The sequence below is a fragment of the Octopus sinensis genome, linkage group LG1 (assembly GCF_006345805.1).
Source record: "Octopus sinensis linkage group LG1, ASM634580v1, whole genome shotgun sequence".
NCBI classification, from domain to species: Eukaryota; Metazoa; Mollusca; class Cephalopoda; order Octopoda; family Octopodidae; genus Octopus; species Octopus sinensis.
The window spans coordinates 75,642,823-75,663,233 of NC_042997.1; the positions used below are offsets into that span (position 1 = coordinate 75,642,823).

At 38.7% G+C, this 20,411-nt stretch overlaps 1 protein-coding gene across 1 annotated transcript in view; it reads left to right on the forward strand.

Annotated features, from left to right (window-relative positions):
• The window catches only part of LOC115210256, a 439,746-nt gene that overhangs the window by 332,339 nt on the left and 86,996 nt on the right, over positions 1-20,411 (forward strand). The window contains exon 28 of the mRNA XM_029778744.2: positions 19,137-19,181. Within this exon, the coding sequence (XP_029634604.1) occupies positions 19,137-19,181 (45 nt within the window). The remainder of the gene's footprint in view (positions 1-19,136; positions 19,182-20,411) is intronic.

The following is a 20,411-nucleotide window of genomic DNA, read 5'->3' on the forward strand; positions in this document are numbered from 1 at the left end:
GATCGGTGTTGGACCGGGGATAGCGACGGTCTTGTGGGCAGAGATTGCTCGTCGAACGAAGCATCGAGTGAAACAGATAGTGAAGGAAGTGTTGCGGAACCTGGGTTGGTTGCCGAAAATGGTGACGCTGTACCCAAGAAATCTTGTGATTTGGAATCCGTAGAGGTTAAGGAATCTGAAAGGCCTGTTGAAGGTCTTATGGCTGATGCTGTTGTTCCGTGTCTGGGCCCCTTGGCATCTCGACCCCTGTCTCTCGGAGCTCGGGACGAAGCGCTGGCGAGGTCTGGGGCGGATGTCGCTGAATCCAAGGTTCCGGCTCTGTGTGTAATGGTCGCGGCAGGTGTTATGCCATGTGCGGGTCCTTTGGTGTTTGGGCCCCTGTCTCTTGGGGCCCAGAAGGACTGTATGGTTCCCACTGTGGAGAGGCCACAGGTGTGGATGGACTGGCGGCCGAGCGTGCGTGTTGTGAGGCCTGCGGTGCGGAAGCTGGTGAGGAAAAGGACCAGGCCCATTGACGAGGCGAGACGGCTGCGAACGGTGGTGGGTCCACCGAGACCAGGAAGACTGCTTCAGCGTTGGGTGAGCTTTGTGGTTGATGGCTGCTTGGGGCCGGTGGAGCCCGACAGGCAGTGCATAGTAAAAGCTCAATTGAGGGTCGGGTGGACTCTAGTAGAAGCAGAAGCTGGCGGAGCGCTGGCTGGGTCGGCCGATCTTTTGGAAGTGGCACAGGCGATTTGTAGAAGGCAAATCGAGGAATCGTGCCAGATGGCGAACCAGTGGTGGGGCCAGTTCTGCCGATACGGCAACGCAGTTGAAGGAGATGGTGGCCCACTGATGCAGTTGAGGAAGCGGTCCGCAAGGAGTCGCTGGTGCTTGGTTGGCACTTGGGTGAGCTCTGTATTCGATGGTTGCATGGGGCCGGTGGAGCCCGACAGGCAGTGCGGAGTAAGAGCTCAATTGAGGGTCGGCTGGACCCTGGTGGAGGCAGAAGTTGACAGAGCGCTGGTTGGGTCGGCCGATTTATTGAAGGCTGCGCAGGTGATTTGCAGAGGGCAAATCGTGGAACTGCGCCGGACGGTGAACCAGCGGCGGGGTCACGTGCTTTTTTTTTTCAGTCATAGAGTTAGATTTATCAAGGTCTTCAATAGAAAATCCTTCAAATTCTGACTCACTGCTTGATATGATGAAATTCGTATCCATTTTTTGTCAGAATTACAAAGTTTGAAAACACAATAGGAACAAATTTTGGAAAAAAATCTCCCAAAATTCACGGAATTAAAATTACACTTCGATTGTTATACAAAACTATAGATGAACTGTTTATGAAGTATAATCACGTGTTTTCACGAATGTAATAAAGAGATTTGCTCTGATATTCTCATTTAAATATGAATAGGTAAATACGGGCGGGTTTGGGCAGTTTGGTCACATTAATCAAAATTTTTTTCGGGCGGCTTTGGGCGGTTTGGTAACGAAAGGGTTAAAAGTGCTGGCAAGTTTGCATGACAACTATTTTTTTCCTCAAATGAAAGGCGTCACCTCTAGGACAAAATTCCTCATCTTATAAAATGTGGCCCCAGAAAAGGGGTATAAATGGGGCTGGAAGGGGATTAAAATTTAAAGGAGCGAGTGTTTAGGAATTCTCTGTTACATCAAGCTAAAAAATTTGCACCAGCCTTTTAATCTTCAATGTGTTGCCGTCCAGGATGAAGAGGTTTTGAATGCTTGCCATGGTGAGTCTACTGTCGCGAGAAAGAATCACTACAAAACTTGGTGTTTACGAATTTTCTTTTACATCAAGTTCAAAATTTTACGCCAGCCGTTAAACTGTCAATACGTTGCTGTCCGTCGTTAAGAAATGCCAGTCATGGTGACTCTACTATCCTTAGATTCTATCCCTTCAAACTTTGCTTTCCAATATTTTATTATTTTTATTCAGCTCGCAAGTTCGTTTGTCCCTTTTAAATGTTAGCGTTTTGCTGTCTGCCTTGAAGCAGACCTTTCCGTTGCCACTGCCTGATACTTATGATTGATCTTTCTAAATATTTTATTTCTCAACTTACTCAAGATCTTTTGTTGTTTATAAATGGGAGAGAGGACGATAAAGATAGAGAGTAAGAGAAAGCGAGGGAGAGTCCGAGAGAAAAGAAAAGTAAGAGAGTGGGAAAGTGAGAGAGAAAGGAGAGAGAAACAAAGAGGGATAATCACCATCATCATCATCGTTTAACGTCCGTTTTCCGTCCTAGCACAGGTTGGACAGTTTGACCATGGTCTGGGAAGCCAGGAGGCTGCACCAGGCTCCAGTCTGATCTGGCAGTGTTTCTACGGGTGGATGACCTTCCTAACGCCAACCACTCTGTGAGTGTAGTGGGTGCTTTTTTCGTGCCGCCGGCACAGGTGCCAGGGGGGCTTGCAGCGGCAACGATCGGTTGGTGCTTTTTACGTGCCACTGGCACAGAAGCCAGTCAAGGCGGCGCTGTAATCGGCCACGTTCGGATGGTGCTTTTTACGTGCTGAAAGTAACAACCACACTCTTACCCGCGTGTAGAGCGGGTCACTTTCAGCTAGTATATATATATATATGTATGTGTGTGTATATGTTTGTGTGTTTGTGTTTGTCCCCCCAACATCGCTCGACAACCGATGCTGGTGTGTTTATGCCCCCATAACTTAGTAGTTTGGCAAAAGAGACCAATAGAATATGTACTAGGCTTACAAAGAATAAGTCCTGGGGTCGATTTGCTCGACTAAAGGCGGTGCTCCAGCATGGCCACAGTCAAATGACTGAAACAAGTAAAAGAGTTATTACTGTATAAAAAAGACTTTCGTAGTCGCTCTTTCTCCATAACTTATGAACACACACACACACACTGATTCAATTCCACTCATTTATTAAATATCCAATTGTTTTGTTTTTGCTTGTCAAAGCTCTTTCATTGCTTCTTGCAACCTTTCCAATGACTATTGACTTAGTCCATTATAGAGGCCACATTTGTCTTTCAGTTCATGTTGCATGCATGTGTGTGTATATGTACATATGTAAGTATGTAAAGAGGATGGTAGAAGATTATTTGTGTGTGTTTATGTATGTATGTATATAACAAGGATGGTAGTGGATTGCCCAGGGTGCATGACTAGGCAGTTCACGTGAATGCAAAAGGGGCTTGTGGAAGAAATGCAGTGACTGCTGAAACCTGGGTGAGAATTACAAGCACTATTTTCTATTGTTATTTTGTTAACAAGATATACAGAAATATTATCTTTTATTATAATATATTCCTTTACTTTGTTACTAACAATTTGATGACTGTTGTGAAAGATGTTTGTGCTCGAGTTCTGGACATATGTTGTGGATTCTGTATTATTGTTTTCAATTGATTAGTAAGGTAAGCAAGAGAGTTTATTTTTTCATATGTTTAACTTTTGTTATATTTATTTCTTTTACAGACATTCAGTTATTCTATAATATCCACAAGATTTGGTGTTGTACAGTAGGAAAATTTAGCCTTATTTATTAAAAATATGGTGATACTTGTGGTTATGAGGATAGTGATACAGTAAGGCCTTTACAAAGCAAAAAAATTATCAAAATCTTAAGGCATAATCCCCATTGGCTTTTTAACTGCCATTATTTTTGCATTCATCTATTCTTCAAAACATCCTGGCTTGACAATAGGTCAGTATGTCACTTCTAGAATAGATCTATATACTTCTCATCCATTTGATTAGTGAGGTCTGTAATTCCTTTGAGTTATATAGGTAAACTATATTCAGACTTTAGATTATACTCAATTAGGTAAACTATATTCAGACTTTAGATTATACTCAATTATTACCTTCAGACTTATTTTTATTAAATAATTACATTAACAAAATTGAGTTGCTATATTATTGTGGGGCTGCTAATATCCCTATAGTCAGACTGACATGGTCAGATTCTATCTTAATAACCATCTTTTAATGCCTCTATCTACCTATCCATCCCATCCTCTACTTAATTTGATCTGTTTGGTCAAGGATTAACTTGAACACCATCACCACCTTCCATCTTCAACTACTACTACCTACCTACATAATATATATATATATATATCATCATCATCATCATCGTCGTTTAGCGTCCGTTTTCCATGCTAGCATGGGTTGGACGGTTCTACTGGGGTCTGTGAAGCCAGAAGGCTTCATCAGGCCCAGTCAAATCTGGCAGTGTTTCTACGGCTGGATGCCCTTCCTAACGCCAACCACTCCGTGAGTGTAGTGGGTGCTTTTTACGTGCCACCCGCACAGGTGCCAGACAGAGCTGGCAAACGGCCATGAACGGATGGTGCTTTTTATGTGCCACCGGCACAAGGACCAGGCGAGGCTGGCAACGGACACGAAACGGGGCGGTGCTGGCAACGGTCGCGAAACAGAAGGTTCTCTTACATGCCACCGGCACTGGTAACACATCTGCAATTTCCATTGATCGATTTCCATTCTGATCCTCACTTGCCTCAACGGGTCTTCACAAGTAGAGTTTCGACATGCCACCGGCACTGGTAACACATCTGCAATTTCCATTGATCGATTTCCATTCTGATCCTCACTTGCCTCAACGGGTTTTCACAAGTAGAGTTTCGACATGCCACCGGCACTGGTAACACATCTGCAATTTCCATTGATCGATTTCGATTCTGATCCTCACTTGCCTCAACAGGTCTTCACAAGTAGAGTTTTGTGTCCCAAGAAGGGAAGGTATGCATACGTAGGCTGGCTCCATCCCAAGTAGAAGGCCACGGGTTATGGACTCACTTGTCCTGCCGGGTCTTCTCGTGCACAGCACACTTCCAGAGGACTCGGTCTCTAGTCATTTCCTCAGTGAGACCTAAAGTTCGAAGGTCGTGCTTCACCACCTCGTCCCAGGTTTTCCTGGGTCTGCCTCTTCCACAGGTTCCCTCAACTGCTAGGGTGTGGCACTTTTTCACACAACTATCTTTACTCTTTTACTTGTTTCAGTCGCCATTTGACTGTCGCCATTTGACTGTGCTGGAGCACCGCCTTTAATCGAGCAAATCGACCCCAGGACTTATTCTTTGTAAGCCTAGTACTTATTCTATCGGTCTCTTTTGCCGAACCGCTAAGTTATGGGAACGTAAACACACCAGCATCGGTTGTCAAGCGATGTTGGGGAGACAAACACAAACATATACACACACGTATATACATATATACGATGGGCTTCTTTCAGTTTCCATCTACCAAATCCACTCACAAGGCTTTGGTCCGCTCAAAGCTATAGTAGAAGACACTTGCCCAAGGTGCCATGCAGTGGGACTGAACATAGAACCATGTGGTTCATAAGCAAGCTACTTACCACACAGCCTCTCCTACACCTATATATATATATACACACAAAATTCCGCTATTTTGATACTTGACAGATATGCACATATCACGTAGTGAAGTACCTTGTATCAAAGCAAACTCTTCTCTATCAACATATGTCTTTCACTCTCTTTGATGTGTAACTTAGTTTCCCCTAACCATCTGGTACTGACCAGTTGTCCAGATTAACTACCCAATACAAAGGCTTCATAAGTATGCTGTTCTTATTTATCATCTCTTCATTTTCTCTCCCACCCCTAACTTCTCCCTTATCCATCACCCTTTCTGACTTTAATTCTACTTTCTCCACTCTCCCTCTTCTCCTCTTTTTTCAGACTTCATCATCATCACCAACCACCTAGTACATTTCTTCAATATATTCTCTTCTTTTAATTAGCCCATCAGCCTGTCTCTCTCTCTACTTGAGCATATTTTATCTTCCCTGCTGCTTTAAGCATTCTTCTGACAATGAGATGGATTGCACAACAAACCACCAGGAGTCTCAGTCTCCTCTCATCCCCTCTGTTAGGCCTAGTGTCTGTAGATCTTTTCTCACCACTTTGTCCTGCATTTTCCTGGGTCTACCCTTTCCACATGTTCCCTCTACAATTAGAGATCTGCACCTCTTGATGCAACTGGCTTCATTCATATGCATCATATAGCTATACCAGTGCAGTCTTCTTTCTTGCATACATGTGATGCTACATATACCCAATTTTTCTCTCAAGTCACTTACAATCTGTCATATATGCACACTGACATTACCCATCTAATGAAGCATACTATCAAGTCACTTACACTCTGTCATATATGCACACTGACACTACCCATCCAATGAAGCATAGTGGTTTCTTTTCTTTCAAGATTTTGCATATCCTCAATAGTCACAGCCCATGTCTCACAGCCATGTGACATAGCTGTCCATACACAGCATCATGCAATCTGTCTTTCACTCTGAGAGAGAGACTCTTCATTACTAACAGCGGTAGTAACAAGAGAAAAGTTTCTGAGCTTGGCTGAACATGTTATGCATGAAATAATAACAGCAAGCAGTGTGAAAATTAAGGTACCACATGATATATATATATATAGGCACCGGCATAGCTATATGAAGCTTGCTTCCCTACCACATGGTTCTGGGCTTAGTCCACTTCATGGCACCTTGGGCAAGTGTCTTCTACTATAGCTTCAGGTCGACCAAAGCCTTGTGAGTTGATTTGGTAGATGGAAACTGAAAGAAGCTCATATATATGTATATTTTTATGTGTGTTTGTGTCTGTTTGTCCCTCCACCATCGCTTAACAAGGACATTCAGCTGTGCAGTGGTCTCTCAGGAAGATGCAGAACACTTGGTGGGAGGGTCTTGCTTGTGATGCAAATGACAGCAAGAAGCTTTACCATCTTATGAAGCATGTTTATTGCCCTAAGAGCTCTGCATCAGCTCCTTTGCTTTCCTAGGAGTCTTTTACTCTATTTACTAAATCAATAGAAATCACAGGTCACTAGATTGAACACTTCTCTGAGCCATGAGTCAGTTGTGGATGAAACAGTGATTGATACTATGGAACAAAGACCTATCATTGGCTCCTTAAATTCCACACCCTCAGTAGATAAGGTAATAACAGCAATAAGTAAACTGAATCATGGTAGGGCACTGGGAAGGGATGGAATTTGTGCTGAGGTCTTACGATTTGGTGGTGATTACATTATACAGTCCCTTCGTGAACTTATTAGTGTAGGTGCAATACCTATGGACTGGATGGATGGAATTATTCTTCCTCTCTATAAAGGAAAAGAGCCAGAATATTGTGTGGTGACTACAGAGGTATTACTCTACTCTCAGCTGCTGGCAAGGTTCTGGCAAATATTCTTCTTACCTGCCTGAATGGGTGTCTCATAAATGATGTCCTATCTGAATCTCAATGTGGCTTCCAATCTGGAAGAGGGACGATGGATATGATTTTCACAGCAAGACTGATGCAGAAGAAGTGCTATGAGCAGAATATGAATCTTGTCCAGGTATTCATTGATTTAACAAAGGCCTTTGATACTGTAAATAGGGTCTTGCTATGGAAAATACTTGGCGAACTTGGCTGTCCAGATCCCTTTGTATCTATAATTAAATCATTTCATGATGGGATGGAAGCTTGGGTCAATGTTGGTGGTGGCCTGGCAGCACCCATTCATGTAGAGAATGGTGTCAAGCAGGGTGACATCCTTGCCCCAACTCTCTTTTCTTTGTAATGTGGCAGTCCCATTTGGAACAGATAGTGTCATATAGCCAGCTGGAGACGATGTTTCCTGGGGTTAAATAACAGTAACATTCATCTCAACTGGGACTGCCATATTATGTTGGCAAATAATCTTTACTAAAGTAAAGTACTGTTACTGAATGTCTCTCATTGAGAGATTTAGAAATAATGTTTCTATTTATTAGATCAGTAACTGTGTGTCACTTTGAAAATTATATATTTGAACAGGAATTTAGCAACGCCATCTCTAGCTGAGCAGTTATTCTGTGCTGAGGAAGGGAAATAGCCCAAAAACCACAGTCCACAGGTATTATTTTGTGCTGAGTGGGAATGCTAAACTCCCCAATTCAAAAATATAAGGACACAAATAGTGTGTCATATAGCCAGCTGAAGATGATGTTTCCTGGGGCTAAATAACAGTAACATTCATCCCAACTGGGAATGCCACATTATGTTGGCAAATAACCTTTACTATCTCTGTCTTGTTTTCTGCATGTTTGAAACATATATAAACATATACATATGCATACACATACACACACACATATGGAAAATAAGACTAGGTAGAAAATGCTAAAATAATTTTATTATGAAATACATTTTGTAATGGTTAGTATTGCTTTCAGTCTTTTCAACTTTTTCAACTAAGAGTAAAAGAAAGGTGGATATTAATTAAGAAGAAAAATAATTAAACTGAAGAAAAAATATGTAAGATATTTTCCCTTTTTTCTGTCTTTCTCTTTTCCTTTGTGAAGGCTCAGTAGGTAGTAGCAGATCTGAAAATATAGTGTTTAGGGGTGAAAATAAATATTTGGTTCTGAAGTTTGATGGTTTAAGCAGCAGCAGCTGAGAAAGGAGACAGCAAAGAAAGAGGAGGAGAAGAAGAAAAGAGGAAGAAAAAGATGGGAGTGGTATAACCCAGTAGTAGAGGCTGTCCATGGAATCGACTTAACTGGTCAAGTGACCTGTTGTAGCAGTTGTGGTAGGAACTGTTCTAAATAAATTCATGGGTAGTGACTGTTCTTAACATATCTATCGTTTTTAATATTTGTGTGAGTATTATTCTAAGATCCTTATAATAATGTCATCTGCAGTGGAAGCATTCAAAAGAGGTTTATATTTTGCAATAAAATCATATTCTTTGCTAATGTGCTGATTATTGATTCATTCTCCCTAAATTTATAGAGGGGAAAAATTCTGAAGTTGGGTTGCTCATCAGTGGTGCAAATGTTGATATGTTCATTTTATGCTATTTTTCTGTATTCCCATATTTTCATCTGGGATCTATGTACGGTCCTCCTCTTGTGTAGACTGCTTTTTGTTTGACCAATGTATTGCTCTCAACACCCTGTGCAAGTTAACACATATATCAGGTTTTCCGAAGCACATGTAAAGTTTTTCTCTGTAAAATGTTGACCCTGTTTGAAGGAGAACTCCAATCTCTTAATTAGGTTGATGCACATACCACAGTTAGGTCTTCCACATATTTTTACTGTTGGTTTTGATATTGTTGACTGTACTTGGGCTTGGGTTAGAATACTTTTCATTGAGTTGGGTTGTCTTTTGGTGTGCATTTGAAGAATTTGATTCATTCTATGGTCCCTTTTTAGTAAAGGAATGTTCTGAAGAATGGCATTGAAGACCTCATTGTTTAGTGGGTTGTATGTGGATATGTATGGTAGAGGTTGTAATTCATTCTTTAGTTTGGGATGTCTGAGTTCATGTACGTAGAGTTGTAGGGCACATTGAAAACCTATATCGATTAATGATGGTGGGTAATTCTTGCTGATGAGTGTATCCTTTAGTTCATGTAGCCATGTGTCCCTTGTGCTTGTATTAGTTACTATAGCTGCAAATCCTTTTGCTAAGCTGAAAGGAATATTCATTCTAATGTGTCTGGTGTGGCATATGAGTTGAATGGTAGATATTGTTTGGAGTCCATGGGCTTATAGTATGTGCCTGTTTCTATTTTGCTGTTGGATTCCTTAATGAGTATGTTGAGGAATGGAAATTGCTGATGGTTATATTCCATCGTAAACTGAATGTTTATGTCAAGTTCATTTAAAAGTGCTTGAAATTCTTTGTCTTTCTATACTTTCATGCCAAAGAATGAAGCAGTCATCTAGATATCTCTTCCAGTTATTTTCTATGTAAAGGGAGAATGGGTTCCTGTATTTTTCTAGTACCTTGCGATAAAGAGTGATTTCTAGGATCTTAAAATAATACCCATGCAAATATTAAAAATGATAGATTAAGAACAGTCACTACCCATGAATTTATTTAGAACAGTTCCTACCACTACTGTTACAACCAAAACAGGATACTTGTATGTCACTTCACCACTAAAGTAGATTTCATGGACAGACTCTCATCTTTTTATTCTTGGTCTCCTGCTTCTCTTTCCTCTTCTTCTTCTTCCCCTTCTCTTTCTTTGCCTTCTCCTTCCTCAGCTGCTGCTTCTTAAACCATTGAACTTCTGAATCAAATATCTATTTTCACCCATAAACACTATATTTTCAGATCTGCTACTACCTACTAAGCCTTCACAAAGGAAAAGAGAGAGAGAGACAGAAAAAAGAGAAAATGTCCTACATATTTGAAGACTATGGAAATAGTTACAATACGTTTCCTTTAATTTAATTGTTTTTCTTCTTAATTAATATCCATTTTTGCTTTACTCTTAGATGAAAAAGTCAAAAAGACTGAAAGCAAAATGTATTTCATGATAAAATTATTTAAGCATTTTCTACCTTTTTCATATACATATCAACTCATGTGTTGCTTTTCAACCTTCTACATAGATCACTAGCCACTACACATTCTTTATTTTCACTCCTTGTTCCTTTCTGTGGAAGAGTGTAGGCTCTTAAAGACTTTTTCACTTCCCATGTTGTCTACACCACCTGTCTTCGTCTTTTGTTTTTTATGAATTCTCCCCCCCCCCCACACACACACATATACTAGCAGTATAGCCCGGGATTAAGTTAGATTGTTAAGCTAATCAAGCACTTTATTTCAAACCAAACACTGGCGTCAAATTTGAGCAAAATCCGTTGAAATTGGTAAACGTTTGGCTGAAAATGGGTTGCAGACAATTTGATTGGGAAATCCCATAAGGAGTTGGTTTATCGATTTTTCATCCTGATTGAATGGAAAACCACATAAGGAATCAATTTATTGATTTTTCACCCCAAATAGGACTTAACCGAACACAACATTGCAGATTCAAAAAATCTTTATTTATACTTTAAACCCAATTCTGCAGAATCAGTGCGTTGAGAGTTTGACATGGGTTGAGAGTTTGACCAGCAGAGGTGATCAGGTTGCACATACTGGCCCTTTCGAAACCACCCCCTTCCACCATCTAACCCCACTTGGCCCATGGGTTGGGAGCCCTTCCAACAAGGAAAATAGAATGCCCAAAGGGCTCCCAGTCCTCTGTGTCAGAAGAGGTTATGTTCAGATCACAACTAAACCTTAACCTAGCAAAAGGAGGCTCAAAAGCCTCTGAAAGGCAGGAACTAACCCCGATCTAGACCTAACCTTTTCCTAGGGGTACTGTCGGTCAAGGCTGCGTCGAAGATATGCATTGGAAAAAGTTGCCTCGGAGATCTGCATTGGAGAAGGTTGCATCAAAGGTTTGCATGCTATTATATATATATATGTATATATATCACCTTGACCAACCAGGCTATCAGATGTTGCTACACATTGCTGGTCACAATGCGCTTCGCATTGTCTTAGCCTTCAAATGACGCCACCCCGCTGGCCAAGCAAGCAGGCCAATATATATATATATATATATATATATATATACACACACACACAATATGTCACGTTCTCTACTATATATCATCATCATCATCGTTTAACGTCCGTTTTCCGCGCTAGCACGGGTTGGACGGTTTGACCGGGGTCTGGGAAGCCAGGAGGCTGCACCAGGCTCCAGTCTGATCTGGCAGAGTTTCTACGGCTGGATGCCCTTCCTAACGCCAACCACTCCGCGAGTGTAGTGGGTGCTTTTTACGTGCCACCTGCACAGGTGCCAGGGTGAGTCTGGCATCGGTCATGATCGGTTCGAGCTTTTAACGTGCCAGCGGCACGGAAGCCATCCAAGGCGGCGCTGGCATCGGCCACGTTCGGATGGTGCTTTTTGGGGGTGCAGGTAATATAGGGAAGCACCAGTGGGGAGGGTTGGGGTAAGGAGGAACGATGACAGCTAGGGTTGATGCAGGTTCGTAGGAAATAAAACGTAGGACATCACGAGTGGGGGAGGGGACTGGAAGGAGATAGCCGGTTGAGGCAGTGACAGATTCAATAACAGGAGGAAACGTAGGATAGGTGGGGCGGTTGATGAGCTGCGGTGCTAGCTGCTTGTCTTGGTGGTGGGGGGGGGGGGGGTAATACACAGTGAAAGCATGTGAGGAGGAGGGGTAGGAGGGAGAGACACACATAATGGTGGTGGGGGAGGGCATATCCAGTGTAGATGGTGTGAACAGTGAGAACAGTGTTCACCGGTATTGGTATTGGTGGTGGGGATGGGAAAGGGTGGGCGCACCGCGAATGGTGAAGATCGAATTAAAGGATTGAAGGTACTTTAGAGAAACGGGCGGGAAATGGCGATGTTTTTTGGGGTAGCATAGAGAAAGAAAAAGGAAAGCAAAGCACGTTGGTGGTATAAGTTCAAAACATTTAAACGGTAGGCAAATGTATGTATGTATGTATGAAAAAGAAGGGAGAAATCTTAGCTTGCTATAGACATCGCTGTGAATCAGAGAAGAAATGATAGGAGTGGGGAGAGAAGGTGCATATAAATAGATTGACCGGAAGTCTGAGTTTGGGGAAGAAGGAAGTTTGGTTGGGGCTAATAATGGCGATTTTGGGTTTGAAGGCACCGCGAATGGTGATGATCGAATTAAAGGATTGAAGGTACTTTAGAGAAACGGGCGGGAAATGGCATATATATTTAATAACAAACCATATAATTCACAATCTGGAAAAGTTATTTCTGTAAAATGTTCGGAGTGGGTAAAATTTCCTGAGGCTTCCACCCTGTTTTTTGGACCCCAAAAGGGTTTTGTAGCATATTAGGAGGTCACAGGAATTTATTCTACAAAAAAAATATTCCCAATGATTCAGGGATTAGTGGGGGAGGCCTTGCCCCACCCCTTTTTCTGAATGAAAATAAGGGATTTGCAGCATATTAGGAGATCAGGGTACTTGATTTCACGCCAAAAAATAAATCAGATTTTTATTGTTTTTCTTTCGTGAAAATCATATGGGTAAAAAGATCAATGGAGGTGGGGGTGAAATTTCCGAGGCTTCAACCTCACCCTACCCCATTTTTCTGACCCTCAAAAACGGTTTTGTAGCATATTGGGAGGACACAGGAAAAAAAATTTCCAATGATTCCGGGATGGGGGTCTCCCTTGCCCTACCCCACTTTTCTCCGAACCAAAATAAGGGATTTACAGCATATTAGGGGGTCAGGGTACTTGATTCTGTGCAAAAAATTCAAGTTTTCTCTTTTTTCTTTTCGGTTGGGTTTTAATCTAAAAATTTACTCTTTGTTTTTCTTTCTCGCCATTGCTAGACAGGTGACTTAAGTCATATTAGCAAACTTACTTTCTCCGATGTGGAAATTGGCAAAAGTTATGGTTGAAAATTGATTTTTACCACTATCTGCGGGTGCCTTGGGAAAAATAAGTTGACAAAACCTAGCTAGGGTCGTGACATGTTGCATTTTTATTTTTGATGAATGCTGTACTTACTCTTTCTCCCTCACAAACACACACATCAACACACAACTTCTCTCTCCCTCACACATACACACTTTCACTCCACTATGGCAAGCAGGGGACTTAACTCATGTAAGCAAACTTCGAAATTGGTAAAAGTTATGGTTGAAAATCGATTTTTACTGCTATCTGCAGGTTCCTTGGAAAAAATAAGTTGACAAAACCTAGCTAGGATCATGACAAATGTCCTCCTAAAATTGGAGCAACATGTGTGCTAATTTGTGGATGTGCATAAATTATATTCACGTACACACACACACATCCTGCCTTTTATAGATTTACATATATATATATAAAATATATAATATATATAATATTATATATAAAATATATAATAAAAGATCCATCAAATGTGATTTGTGCGTGCTTGAAAAATATTTCATTTTATTCCCAGACAATAAATCAAAGACGCGAACTCTTGAATTCTGCAGGCACGCAGCTAAATTTTAAATGTTGGCTAGCAATATACCATATGGATAGTGTATATTTTTGATTCTTGGACTAGTTTTTAATCCCACTGTTGGATTTGTTTCTTATTATACATGATTTATTTCGCATCGCAAAGTTATTGTATATATTTCGACATATTTCTTAAGAAAAACCTTTGACTGTTATATGCAAATATTACTTTCTTGTTTAAGATTCTGCTTTTATTTTATTTCATTTTATTGTATTTTATAAACCCATTTTAATCATTTAATTTATAGATAATTCGATATAGGGTGTTCTTTTATCTGACTTTTATTATTATGCACTCAGCAATTTTTTTAAATGATGTTGTTTGTATATACACATCAGGTCCTAGTCTTGTTTTTATGTGGATGTTTGTGTTGTTGGCATGCATATGTATTTGTATGTATGTGCCTATATATATGTGTAAGTAAGCGTGTATATTTATACTTGTGCACATACATACATACATGGATGTACATGTATGCATGTATTCACTTGGATTTGTGTGGATGTGTATTTACATACTTATTTCCATCTTTTTATATATGTGTTCTTATATGTGTATTTATTGCTAATATGCACTTTTGTATACACATGTATACGTAATTTTATTTTGTGTATGTTCGCTACACATTTTCAGCCTCTTTCTTTCTTTTCCTTTCTTATGGAAAGTATTTCTCCTCCCCTATTTGTTACTTGTATAGAGTCCTCTAACTTTGTGCGACTCTCCCTCTTCTCTCACTCACTTCTTTCTCTCACTAACTGTTACATATAAGATCCTTCCTTTTTCTTTTTCTTTCCCCCTCTCTACGTTTTAAAATTTACTTCTCTTCTATATGTATACACCAAGTGATTTTTGCATGCAAGCATGATTGCGTATATATGTATACATATGTATATGTGTATATATTTACGTCTTACATATATATGTCTGCATATGTATGTTGTCATTGTATATCCAGCTGTGTATTTTGATGTATATGTGTACATTGATGGTTTAGTATGCGTATATACTGTGGTAATTTAAATTTTTAATGTATTATTGTATTAATTGAATTATATTTCATATATAATCATTTGCAATATGCATTTTGAATCCGCTCTTCGATTTAAGGTTTTTCTTTGATTTTTATAAGAGGATAAATTTATAGTGAATTCATTTATTTTATTTATTTTGTTCATTGCATGCTTTGTCCAACAAATGGGAACGTGAAACTCTGAGTAACAGCTTTTGTAATATTTCTGCTGCTTTTAAATAAAGCGTATTACTCTACCTCTGGTATTTGAGTACTCTTTTTTTCCACCTTTTTTATGTGCTTACTCTGGCATGTATATATATATATATAATATATATAATATATATATATATATATATACACATGAGATTAGAGGACAAGAGAGGGAGAGAGTTGCTAAATGTAAGCATATTTTAAGTTCAGTTTATTAATATAATTTTGATTCCTGGCTGTAGTTTCTCATCTTAGAAAAATGTGATTGAGAAAATTCACATTTTATTTCATAATTTATTAATATACTAAATGGAATTGTCCATCAAATAAAATATGTATTTTATTTGCCTCTAACATTCTTTTGTTTTGTTACATGTATGTTCGTTTCTAAAATTTCCAGTCCTTTTTGTCTTTGAAAATGGAAATGGCCTTTGTTATGCTATTCCTTTATTATTGTGCTTTCCTTTCTGAAGCTTAAACTTTTTTAATTTGCATGATGGCTTTATCTCTTGTTTATTTGTTTATTTTCAACATTTTCAAACAATATCCATGAATGCATTATTTCTTCATTTGTTTGCTGTATTACTACTACTACTACTACTATTATTATTATTATTATTATTATTATTATTATTATTATTATTATTATTATTATTATTCAAGTTAACAGAATCATTATCAAACCAGATAAAATGATTTTCTTCCTGCTCCTTACATTCTGAGCTCAAATTCTGCTAAAGTCAACTTTGCATTTTCGTCCTTTCAGAGTTAATAAAGCAAATACCATTTGAGCACTGTGCTTCATAGAATCAGCTAGCCTCTCCTCCAAAATTTCAGGCTTTGTGCCTATACTAGAATGAGTTATTATTGTTGTTGTTGTTGTTATAATATTTCCATTGTTTATAAGACAATTAATGATGATTGTCATAGATGACTATAAGCTAAAGTTGGTAATTTGTTCTATTATTGGTAATGTGGGATGTCCCTAACCAAAATATTCAGTGAATTTAATGACATCCACTTTGCTGTAAGCAGGTACTACATGAGGATACAGTTCACTATGAGAAACTTCAGTAGTACTCTATAATTAATGAGGTTTCTGCAAGGAATTATTCTATGTGCCTAAAACATGATAAAAAGTTTTCATTTTGCAAGAGGTGCAAGCATGGCTTTGTGGTTAAAAAGTAGTTTCAGGTTTAGTCCCACTGTGTTGTATCTTGGATAACTGTTTTTTACCCTAGCCCTCAGATTGACCAATGCTTTGTGAGTGAAATTTAGTGGACATAAACCAAAAGGAAGCCCATTCTAAATATATGTATATATACACATGTATGTGTGTTTGTTCCCACATGTCTTTAGATTAATGCTCTTTAAGTAGTAGTGACTTTTCTTTGCATCCCACTTCAACATGTCCCTCAGCATAGCAGTTCAACATATGAAGACAAGCAGAATAAAGTATCTTACTTAAAAAAAGAGGAAAGGTATCTGACCATAGAAGACTATGCCAACTTGTGAAAAGCAGACATAAAAACTATGATGATGATGATGAAGGGAGTTGGACAAAGTAATGGGGGCAGAGATACTGATGGAAGTTGGCACAACAATGCCTGAACAAATTTTTCTATTACCTTTGCATTTTATTGGGTTGTCAGCAAAGTTCATGCCGATTTATAGTAGCTTACCTTTCGACTTATTTTAGGACATAGTTGAGTCCATAAAATAGGATTTTACTACACCTCCATTTAGAGTACAGTTTAAGCTATATTTTTGTGGAAGAAAGTTTATGTTCCTATAACCTGTGTTAATTCTGTAGTCCTTTAAAATGGAAGATAAGAAAGTTCATTTTCGGCACTTGATGCTTTTCTTTTTCCGTAAAGGGAAAAATGCCTCACAAGCAACCAAAGAAATATGCACAGTTTACGATGATGTTTCTTTATCCGAAAGAACTGTACAGAAGTGGTTCACAGGTTCTGAGCTGAAGATTGTTGCCTTATTGATAAAGAGCAATCAGGCAGACCATCCACTACAGATGATGACCAAATTAAGTCATTAATTGAGAATAACCCACATTGCACAACCCGAGAATTGGCAGAAAGCCTCAACCTATCAAAATCCATTGTTCATGAGCACCTGGTAAAGCTTGGGTACACAAATTGCTATGATGTTTGGGTACCACATGAGTTGAGTGAGAAGAACCTTTTGGATCGCATTTCTATCTGTGATTCACTTTATAAACGGAATGAAAACACGCCTTTTTTAAAGCAAATTGTGACAGGTGATGAGAAATCGATTATCTATCGAAATGTTCAGAGAAAGCGATCCTGGAGTAAGTGACATGAGCCACCCTTAGCCACCCCAAAAGCGAGTCTTCACCCTAAAAAAGTATTGCTTTGTGTCTGGTGGGATTGGAAAGGAATTCTGTACTATAAGCTTCTCCCAAGTAACCAGACAATTAATTCTGAGAAATACTGCACACAACTGGATGAGTTAAAAGCAGCAATTCAAGAGAAACGTCCAAAATTGGCCAACAGGAAGGGTGTTGTTTTCCAACATGATAATGCAAGACTGCACATTTCTTTGGGAACCAGACAAAAATTGCTGCAGTTCAGCTGGGATGTGTTACCCCACCCTCCACATTCACCAGATATTGCTCCTTTAGATTTCCACATATTCAGGTCTCTGCAGAATAGTCTTAATGGTAAAAGTTTCAATTCCTTTGATGACATAAAAAGATACCTTAATGAATTCTTTGCCATGAAACCACCGCAATTCTGGGAAGAGGGTATTTTCAAGTTACAGGAAAGATGGAGACACATTGTGCAACAAAATGGTTCATGTTTGGTTGACTAAAGATGTAATGGCAAGTATTTATTGACCTTTTTCTTTCCTTTAAAAATCGGCACAAACTTTCCGGACAACCCAATAGTTTTCAGCCATTTAAGTATATTACTTGACATTTCATCTCTGTGTGATCAAGCCTGTTAATTTATGGAACTGACCAATGGAATTCAGCCTGTCTTCTGACCATGTCCACAAGAAGTTAACTGATCACTTGAAACTAAAAAAATACTTCTAATTTTGTCAGTTGCATTGTTGTTTAATGTAGCAGCTTCCTAATATTTGTTTTCCAGTTAGGTGGGCTTGGTCATTTGGGAGTAAAATCTCTTGGTTAAAGAGACATCACCGTGCTGAAGATAGAGCATATACCACTTTCATTAGTTGCCTGGTGCCTTATCAACCATCTACAAATATGCAATAATAAACTACCTATGAGATAAGATTGTTGAGCTACAAAAGACAATTCTTTCACTGTAATTGAAAAAATGTAATTATTGTAAATTGGTTTGAAAATTAAAGATTTTGTAGTTGTAAAGAGCCTGTAATTGTTTTATTAAATTTAAGAGCAAAAGAAGTAATACACTTATATGCACCCTTACAATAGGGTGGCATATGAGGTAATTTTAATGTGATTTGAAAGAAAAGTGATCAAATATTTCTCAAATGGAAGCTTATTGATTTTTTGTTGATTAAATGTTTGATGAAAATGTGTAAATACGAGTAGATAACCAAAACAAAATGCAAGATTCTTACCTAAAATTACCTTAGAGATATCAGTGTAGTTGTGAAATTTTCCCCCTCCTTTATGGTGCTGGAGTAAAATGATCTCCTGTGTAATTGTCATCAAATAAAATGTAAATTTTGAGATTGTAATAACTTTACTCTTTCCAAATGAAAGAAACCATATGTTAATTTCATAGCATGTGACATGCTATGGCCAAAAATAACGAGTTAATAACAAGGAGTTAATATATTCTCAAGTATGAAGAGTGAGAATAGTGTATAATAAACTTAGTCTGGATTAATATTGATGTTAAAGATTACTAATTGTATAAAGAATATATTTGACTTCACTTAGTTTCTCTGTCATTTATATTCTGAGAAGATATTTTTTTCTTAATATCAGTCAGAATTAACACTAATATCAGATCATTGACACAATTTCATTTTTATTACTTTAAATCGTTTTCTTATATTTACAGTTGATACTTTTGATACATCAGAAAGCTTGGAAGATCTAAAGCCAAGTAAATATTCAGTTCTTTTTATTATTCTTTTCCAGTACTGTATTTACTTTAAAATATTTTATCATAGTTTGAAGTTCTTCATGTCAACTTTGCATTTTATTCCTCCAGGGTTTGATTCTGTCATTGCTATAAATACAGTGTGAAATAAAGCAAATTGCTAAAAGCTGTGAAAATGTTACTTTTTATCATTTAATGTGATGCAATGTGTTCTCCTGGTGTTCCATAGTGGTTAAGCATCCAATTGCATTTGGAACAAACATAATGGGGAAACGAACATAGGGAACAAATGATATAATCTGGTTGTTATCATAATTTCTCCTACATATTCTCTATATTATAACCTGTAATACTAGTAAATGTAATTGTAACCCAAGCACTATTTCAGAAGCAGAGTAGATGATGATAATCTACGTGAAGCTTTAAACTCAATAATAGCAGTCATACATCTAGCTGTACACTCAAGATATACTAAATATATGTATAAACATATGTATGTGTACACACACACACACACACACACACACACATAATTAAGGGATTAGCAAAAAGTTGCTTCACTACATACCAAAAATTTAGAAAGAGCAGTCAAAACTGCTAATTCTTCTACTACAATATATCTCTACAGACAGCAATAATAATTGTAACTCACATAGGTAAAAAGAAGAAAAAAATAATGGAACTAACCAGAATTAGCAGTTTTGACTGCTATTTCTAAATTTTTCGGTATGTGGTGAAGCAACTTTTTGCTAATCCCTAATTCATCATCATCATCATCATCGTTTAACGTCCGTTCTCCATGCTAGCATGGGTTGGACGGTTTGACCGGGGATCTGGGAAGCCAGAAGGCTCCACCAGGCTCCAGTCTGATCTGGCAGTGTTTCTACAGCTGGATGCCCTTCCTAATGCCAACCACTCCGTGAGTGTAGTGGGTGCTTTTTACGTGCCATCTGCACAGGTGCCAGGCGAGGCTGGCAACGGCCACGATCGGATTGGTGTATTTTACGTGCCACCGGCACAGAAGCCAGTCTAGTCGGCGCTGGCCACCTTTAGATGGTGCTTTTTACGTGCCACCAGCTCAGGGATCACAACTGCAGTTTCTATTGATTTTGATCTCCTCAAGCACAGGGTCGAAATGGTGTTTCTTCACTTGCCACCTGCACAAGAGTCAGTCCAGCAGTCCTGGCAACCGCCGGATGCCAGTCATAGGATTGATTCAATTTCGATTCCGAT